This window comes from Austrofundulus limnaeus, unplaced genomic scaffold (assembly GCF_001266775.1).
Source record: "Austrofundulus limnaeus strain Quisiro unplaced genomic scaffold, Austrofundulus_limnaeus-1.0 Scaffold21, whole genome shotgun sequence".
NCBI lineage: Eukaryota > Metazoa > Chordata > Actinopteri > Cyprinodontiformes > Rivulidae > Austrofundulus > Austrofundulus limnaeus.
This window is the reverse complement of record NW_013952423.1, coordinates 11788-20789: the sequence shown is the minus strand read 5'-3', so window position 1 is coordinate 20789 and position 9002 is coordinate 11788. Positions and strand designations below refer to the sequence as shown.

At 41.1% G+C, this 9002-nt stretch overlaps 1 protein-coding gene across 2 annotated transcripts in view; it reads right to left on the bottom strand.

The window, feature by feature from the left end:
• Window positions 1-9002, bottom strand: part of commd7 (COMM domain containing 7) — a 36978-nt gene that overhangs the window by 16255 nt on the left and 11721 nt on the right. For both annotated transcript variants that reach the window (XM_014003930.1, XM_014003931.1), the window contains exons 4-6: window positions 1461-1517; window positions 1262-1299; window positions 509-599 (exon numbers count right to left, since the gene is read on the bottom strand). In XM_014003930.1, the coding sequence (XP_013859384.1) occupies window positions 509-599; window positions 1262-1299; window positions 1461-1517 (186 nt within the window). The remainder of the gene's footprint in view (window positions 1-508; window positions 600-1261; window positions 1300-1460; window positions 1518-9002) is intronic.

The window sequence follows — 9002 nt, the reverse complement described above, 5'->3', positions numbered from 1 at the left end:
TTTCAGGACCTCACCTTGATATTTCGGGACCCCACTTTGGGTCCCGACCCCAACTTTGGGAAACACTGGTTTAAAGAACTAAAGACAGTCTCCTGGTGCTGTTATTCGTGTTTTTAGCCACTAAGGAGAGGTGTGATTTAATTAAAGAGGATGCTAAATAACTCAATAGACCTCTGAAAAATGTGTCCACTTCACTTATGAGATGATGGTTACACATTTGTTGTGATAACCTGAGGATGTAAAAATCAGATAAAAAACTGATGACTCTGGGGCCTGGTGTATTAACATTTCTATCATCTCTCAGTCTTCATAAATCATAAAACTGTTGGAGTAAATATTAATGCCTGATATGTATACTTTGTCTGTAAGGCATTAAAATGGAATAAAACCAAAGCAAATGTAATTAGTAACAGCAATGGATCTGTTAAATCATTACTTAGTGTAAGACAGGATAGAAAAAGAACTGAAATCTATAATTGGTCACATTTTTGGCTTTCATTTGTCTTACCTCCAAATTTCCACTCCATGTCAACCAACTGGTTGACTGACAATATCTGTCCAATAGCATGTCTGGACAATGCAGCGTAGTGCTCTCCCCACTGCAACATAAAGTTAAAAAGTCAGACTCTTGGGTTTATCACACATTTTCCAAATGCAACAGGATTTCAGAAAAAGAAGAAGGAAAAACTTACACTTGCAAAGAGTTTTACTCAAAGATATGTGGCATTCCACCAGTTGCAGTAAAGTTTACAAACAAGGTTGAATTTATTGAGTATTTTTTTCTAATCCACACATGMTCAGAATTATACACACACTAATATTTAGTTAAATGATCCTTAGAAAGTTGCACCTTGCTTTTTCAACGTTTCTGACATGTTTCCAAAMGAATATTTGGACACCATTCTTCGCTAAATTAGTTTTTTCATGGACCAGCTTTTTATTAGTCCACAAATTTTCATTAGGGCTGAGGTTGGGACTCACAATAATGGGTTGTGTTATAAATGCAGTCTTATGATAACTTTGGAGGCATGGCAGTCTGGATTGGAAGGTTGGAAGTTAGGGGATGTGGCTCACCAGCCAGGGCAGCTTCTCATTGGAGGCAATACCAGAAAACTTCAGGGTCAAAAATGTTTAATGTTTTTATGAAGCCCAAATGTGAGACAACAAGTAACATGAGTATTTTATAATGTTATGCATTGCATATTAAATTCTAAAAAATAAAATAAAATAAAATAAAATAAATAAACCTAAATCAAATTACCTGCTGTGAAAACAAAGTTGCTTTATCTTCGTTTAGTCCTGAGAAATGGACACATAAGGCAGTTTGTTTTTTTAAATACTTCACATAAGTAAAAAAAAAAGTTATGGTAACACAACTTACTAAAAGCTTGTCAACATATGACATGAATATGAATGATTATCTGACAGAAGTGTTTAAAACTACCAGTTTGGATATGTACCTAATGTGATCAGGTCCTTTCTTATCTGCTCAGCTGTCAGGTTTTTCTTCAGGGCCCCTGAAGAGGAAACAGAGATAAAACTAACTATAGTTACAGAAAAAATATCTATTTTCATACCAGAACTTTACAAGATTAAAGTTTGCAATGAACATGCATAAATTCCACAAGAGGGTTTATATTCAAATAGTCCATGGGCCAGATCACTTTTTGGTCCATTTCAGGTTGGCAAAGCTTCATCACAATTTTTGAAAAGGTACATGTCTGATATTTTGGTATGATAGCCCTTCCAGAATGGGAGCTAAATCACAGTTATCAGCTAATAAAGTTAATAACCCGTTAAGAAAACTTCTGTTTTTGACACTTTTGTATAGCTAGTTTAGGCTCATGATACGGACATTGGTCAAAGATTTATAAACTGAGTTTGGTATCATTTTAAAGGGAACCCTCTGGGCTTTCATTTAAGCCCTTATTTGTGTCTCTCTGATCAACACAGAGGTCACTAGAATGCTTTAAACAACAAATAATACACATTTTTGCATAATTTTCACCCAAATTAAATATTTTCTTTTAACTCAGTGACACCCAGAGGCATTAGGGACACAAGAGACAATAACTGCAATACTCATAGGACTCTAAGGATTTAAGAAATGTATAATTTATTTATACTGTCTCTCTGTGGTAGGTGGTTGTGAGCCACAAGTACAAGTAACAGGCTTAGGCCAGAAAGTTAAATGGTTCTATGGTGTGTATGTGCATGTGCCTAGTTTGTTAGTTCTAAAAAAGATAATGAGCAAAAGAAGAAATTTACACTTGCATGAACTTTAACATATTTATACAGGCCTATTAATCAGGTTTATAAATATTTCCTTCCTGGTTTAAGGCTCCCACATACTTGGGCGTACTGTGTACTGTCCATGAGCCAAGCAGACTCTGCGCATATTGTCCATAAATGGTTGAGATTTCATATTTGAGTGTACTGATTGCCTGACAAATTCCTTAACTTCTCAAAATTTCAGTCATGGCAACAGACAAGGAGATAGCTTGATTTTAGGTTTAAAACAACAAAAGAAAAGAACTTACCTTACCACCGATCTAAGCTATCCTTCCACAAATGTATTGCTCTCTGAAAGTCCTTATATTCCCTCATTGATGTAGTTATAGATTCTATGTTTTCTAATCTCCTCTGTGAGATTATATAATAATTTCACTCCYTTTAATTCATAAAATGACCCAGATTCTCAACTTCATCTGCTTGGTGTTGCATCCAAAACAGTTCGATATGAACTTGGCAGGCAGTTTATTGTGCGACACTGTGGACGCGGATGTAAAAAAACTGATCTCTGCGCAGACCTGTCCGGTGGACATCTGCTTCCAGTCTGCACGGACCTCTGTGGAGCAAAGTACACCCGAGTGTGGGGGTCTTTACTTTTATGTATCTAGAAACATGATGTGGGCTCTGATAATAAAATTCTCCCTCCCTAAGGAACTCATAAGGGTCACATAATCACAGTGATTCCTGTTTAGATGATTAGCCTACTATTGACAGCATAACTTAGATTATGAAATGCAATTTCTACCAAAATGTGATGACCTTAGGCCAGGTTTATTTAATCCTGATCCTCTAGGGTCACTTCCCTACATGTTTTACAGGCTTCTCTACTCTAATACACCTGATTTGAATAAATGGGTTATTAGCAGGCTGCTGGTGAACTTGGAGAGGTAATTCAGTCATTGAATCAGGTGTACTGGATGAGAGAAACCACTAAAATATGCAGGATGGTGGCCCTTGAGGATCAGGATTGGATAACCCTGGCCAAAGGTCATAAACTTTTGACAGAAATTGAATTTCATAATCTGGGCCCACTTGCTTAGACATATTGATACCAACTATGTCATGCTAGTTATGCTGCATGTTTTTATTATTATTAAATGTTTAGGAAGCCCGCTCCACATAATCCCCACCTTAACAAGGTGGAGGGGTTTGAGTAACCCAGGGATATATTGTCTGGGGCTTTAACCCTCAGTAGAGTCTCCCATGGAAAACGGGCCTTGCGGGAGAGGTCAGACTAAGAACAAATCAAAATTCTTGATGGATGAAACAGCAGGCACATCAGGAAACTTCACCTAGAAAATGGTTGCAGGGTTGGGTGGGGTTGGGTTGGATGGGGGCTCACTGGCGAGTGTTTAGTGGTCAAGCCTTGGCTTCTGGGGTTCGACTAGGCTAAGCATGAAAGAATTGTAGATGCCTCCTTTACATAGCCCCACCACCTGCAGGGAGGATCGTCAAGGTTGGGTCGATGCATGCCAGGATGAGTGAGGTAGGGTCCCTGACGGTGCCAATTCCTGGGGGCATAGACTAGCTCTCGGGATGTGGGACATCACCTTACTGGTGAGTAAGGAGCCAGAGCTTGTGTGTGATGGTGAGGTTGAGTGATACAAACTAGAGATTATAGTTGGGCTTACTTTTACTTACAGTTTCAGATCTGGAACCCAACTCCTGGAAAGAGTCTGGACTCTCTTCTACTCTGAAGTTGCCCAGAGAGAGAGAGGCGTCAGGTGGGTGTGGGAATACTCAAAAGCCCGCAGATGAATGCCACTGTGTTCAAGTTATTTCAAACATGTATAAAACATTAAAAAACAAAAATATAACAAGATAACAAAATTAAACATATTTGAAAAGGAATGGGAAGAAGTAAAAACTTCTCTTTTCTGTCCCCAAAGCGTACTAAAATAATAAATTCTTCTGTTTTACTCATTCTTGTAAAACCAAAACAATCTTTTTACAAAGTTTTCTCCAGTAAACAAGAGGGTTGCACCTCTGCGGCTTCAGGCTGGCAGTTTTGACTGTTGTTTGTGTTTGTGCTATGAAGATCAGTTCAGATTACACAATCTTTTTGGAGTCTCTGGATGGTGTCTTGGAAGGGGTGTTGTATGGGGATTTCTTTGTACTACTGGATGACTTCAGTACCCATTGAATGCCCAGTGATGGAGTTATCTGGAAGGGGGTGCCTGCAAGGAACACTGTCCCAGATCTGAACCCAAATGGTGTTCTATTATTTGACTTCTGTGCTAGGCATAGATTATCCATAACAAACACCATGTTTGAGCATAAAGTGATCCATAAGTGTACTAGGTACAAAGGCACCTTAGGCCAATGGTCAATGATTGATACTGTAGTTGTGTCATCTGACCTCAGGCCCTATGTCTTGAACACTTGGGTGAAGAAAGGGGCAGAACTTTGAACCGATCACCACCTGATGATAAGTTAGACTCTTATCACCATCAGTGTTTGAATGTGAGTATGAATGGGTAAATGGCTGGAGTGTAAAGTAGTTTGGAGTCTGTATAGGCTTGATAAAGCGCTATATAAGTTTAAGCCATTTACCTTTTACCATTCGGTGGAAGGGGAGGCTGCCAGACAGATCTAGTAAACCCAAATGTACAGTGAGGGTGAACTGGGAGCATCAAATGGTAATGGTCTGTGTAATCTTTGGCTCTCACCTTCCCGATTGGTTTTTCCATGTCCCGAGGGAGGTCGAGGACATTCAGCCAAATGGGCCATGTGCAGGGCCTCCATTGCAAACGTGGCTTCCAGGAGCTGTGGCCCAAAGATCATTGGTGCCTGTCACAGCAGCAACTAAAGGACCCATTGGTGGACACCATTGGTGATGYAGGCAGTCAAGCTGAAGGAGAATTCCTTGAGGACTCAGCTTTCTAAGAAGACTCCTGAAGCAGCTGACGAGTACAGCGTAGAGTTTAAATTTATAGCTCGAGTACAAGTCTGACTCAAAAACCCAACCCAAATTTGGGTCAAGTTTGGGCTGAAATTATATGCTTAATTGTCAGGTCAGGTTTCCATGGCACGTTTTCAATAAGCCTACAATAACCTATAGCTAGAGCAGAGAGAAAACTAAACAAGAATGAACYATCTAAAATTGTCTTAAGCTACTGATTATAGTCTAAGTTTACCCTGTTGAGGAAAAGTGAAGCACAGCACAATGTGCTCCGCTGTTATCTGATTTGCTAAAAAACTATCCATCCATCCATCCATCCACCATCCTATGTACCCACTTCTTCCTTTCAGGGTCACAGGGGTCACTGGTGCCCATATTCAGCAATCACTGTGCGAGGGGTGGGGTACACCCTGGACAGATCACAAGTCCATCACAGTAAGAAAATCTATGGTGGTCTAAATATGAAAGCATTAAAAGATTATTGCATTTATGCATGTATAAATATTCATCCCAATAATCATCCACAAAGTTGGGAAGTTGCATTACACTGGAGTAAATTCTAACATATTTTTTCTACTGCAATAAATGTAAATATTTTCTAGTGTAAGAATATAACTTAAAGATTGTGTCACAGGGATTAAATCATAATTTTTCCTGCTGAATGTCACGCAGCTCACCTGATAAACCACAGCCATTTGTTCACATGGATGTCAGGTGCATGTCTGTGAGTAGCTCTTCGTGTTAATTTAACAACCAGCTCCTGCTGTCAGATCAGACCAGACCAAACTGTTTTCAGCATCATGAAGCTTGTGTTGCTGACCTGCAGCCTTTGCTCTACAGCCACAAACTCACCCACAGGTGTGTTTGTCCCTGCAAGGGCGGAAACAAGCTGAGGCCTGTATGAAATTAGGGACAGCATTTGATACAAGGATCAGGTTTTTAGGTTTTTAAAGCCCAAAAAATGGGGATCACAACCCACATAAAAACGTTTCTTAAAAAATGTCAGGACTTCAGCCTCGGGCCTCTAATCAGAGTTAACTAGTAAGGTTGAATCAGGTTCAAACACAATGTCTTCAGGCTTGGGTCAGGTCAAATTTTTTTAGGACTGACCTAAACTCCAGTACAGCATGGCCAGATGGARCGCAGCTTTGGTGTCTGCGAATGCAAAAACTCGGGCATGGGAGGAATTCAGGGAGGACATGGACAGGAACTTTTGAATGGAGGTTTTGGCAAATCGTTCAATGACTCAGAAAAGTGTGCCCTGTCCCAGGCTGTGCATGGTTTGGGTGGGGAACTGCTGACTCTGAGGATATTGTTGATCGGTGGAAGGAGCACTTTGAGCATCTCAATGCATCCACCATGTCCACCTTTGAGGAGGCAAATTCTGAAGAATCGGGGGAAGACAAGTCCATTACTATGGCAAAGATCACCAAGGTAGTCAAAACGCTCCTCAGCGGCAGGGCACCTGGGGTGGATAAGATTTGCCTCAAGATGCTGAAGGCTCGGAATGTTGTGMGGTTGTCATGGTTGACACTTCTCTTCAAAATCACTTGAAGGACTGGGACAACTCCTGTGGAGGGTTGGGGTTCCCATTTTTAAAAAAGGGGACCGGAGAGTGTGTTCTAACTATCGTTGGATCACATTTCTCGCCCTACCGAAGAAAATTTACTTCAGGATGTTTGAAAGGAGGCTACTGATTGTTGAACCTCAGATTCAAGAGGAGCAGAACAGTGGACCAAACCTTTACCCTTGCAGAGTTGCTAAGCGGGTCATGGGAGTTTGCCTCTTTGGTCTGCATGTGTGTTATGGGCCTGGAGAAGGATTATGACCATGTTCCTCGAGACATTCTGTGGGGGGGTGGTGCAGTAATATGGAGTGTTTGGGTTATGTATCTAGACACATGATGGCCAGCATGGTGGGCTCTGTTACCAAAAATCACCCCCCAAATAACTCATTATTGTGATCCAGTCTTTGAAAAGTGAAAGCAGGAGCTGTGTCTGAATTCTTGGCACAAAGACAAGCTTGTTTTCATTTTAGGTTGAACTCTGCCAGGGCTGTCCCTTGTCTCTAATCCTATTTGTGGTATTTATGGACAAGATATCAAAGCACAGTTGTGGAGAGGAGGGTGTCTGGTTTGGGAACCACAGAGTCTCATCTCTGCTTTATGTGGATGACGTGGTTCGGTTAGCATCTTTGGGTCAAGACTTTCAGCGTGCACGTAGGTGGTTAGCAGCCTCGCATCAGAGGCCTATTTGCAATGGGAGACTCTGCCAGGGGCTAGAGACCCAGACAACATAGTTCCCAGAATCACAGGGGTACTTAAACCCCTCCACCAGGTTAAGGTGGTGATTCTGTGGAAGGGGTTCCTAAATGTTTAATGAAAAAATACAAGGAAATTGGATACCATAGTTGGTATTAACATCCCTAAGGTCATCTGTTGGCAGAAATTAAATATCATAATGTGATATGGTTTCCTCCCACAGACCAAAACACATGACTGTTAGGCTAACTGGCAATTATGAAAATTGTCCCTATGTGTGAGTAAGTGGTTGATTGTCTCATTTGTCTTTATGTGATGGACTTAAAACCTGTCCAGGGTGTACACCGCCCCACGCAGTGACTGATATGGGCAGCAGTGAGCCCTGTGACCCTGAAATGAAGAAGCAGGAATAGATAATGGATAAATTATGTCAGTATAGTAGGCTAATCATCTGAAAATATTATTTCTGATTGAGTTCTTTAGGGAGGGAGATTTTCCGTGCTGGCCATCATGTTTCTAAATAATAGTAACGCAGGGTGGAAAAACCCATAAAGCTGATAAATAGGCCTGTATAAGTATATTAAAGCTGCTGTATGTCGTTTCTTGAAAACCCAAAAACAGAAAAAATTTGAACAGATACAACTTTCTACTCCCTCCCCCTGCTCTCAGCTCCCCTTCCTAAGCTCCTCCCCCACAGCAGGGCCCAGAGTCGGGAAAGCGCACGTTTGTAAACAGGAGGTGAGACACACTGTAACACACAGAGTTCAGAGCTAAGCTGCCGTCATAGGTAAGAACAAACCATCAACAATATATTTTTTACTATCATGTCTTGCCCATACTTTATCTACACAAGTGCTCCTTTTGTCATAACTTTACATGTAAATTATGTTGCACTCTTTCTATAAGTTATAAAGAGCTATCAAGCTAACACAGCACCGAAGCTGCGCAGTGGTTCTTAATTCCGGTCCTCATGACCCACTATCCTGCATGTTTTAGCTGTTTCCCTGCTTTGGAACACATGACTTAAATGAATGAGTGATTGACAAGCTTCTGCAGAACATAAAGACCTGCTGAAGAGCAGGGAAACAACTAAAACATGCAGGATAGTGGGTCATGAGGACCGGAATTCAGAACCATTTTAGGATTTCAGCAAAATGACAAGCCTGTGTATTAGTATTTTTCAGCTCTTGCTTTGCACAGTGTGACATTTTATCTTTATGCTATGCAGCTAGTTTTTGACAATCATCATCTACCAGCTGATGGAGAGAAGCTGTGGTGGAGCATCACGCAGGTCACGTGGGAGACGCAGTAGATTGGGTTCAGCTCCTGAGAACCTCAGCAGAGGACATCTGCATCTCAACCCTACCTTCCACTCATCAAATCATATACTGTATTCTGCAGGCAGGAGTCTTGTTTCTGGCCAGGAGGATCTGTAGCTGASCTTACAGATGATGCTGAAGACAACAGGCAGTTTGTGGCTTGCACTTCTGGTCAGAGCAGGCTGCTGAGTGTGGACTTCAAGGAGTGTTTTAAACATCTTCATGGACA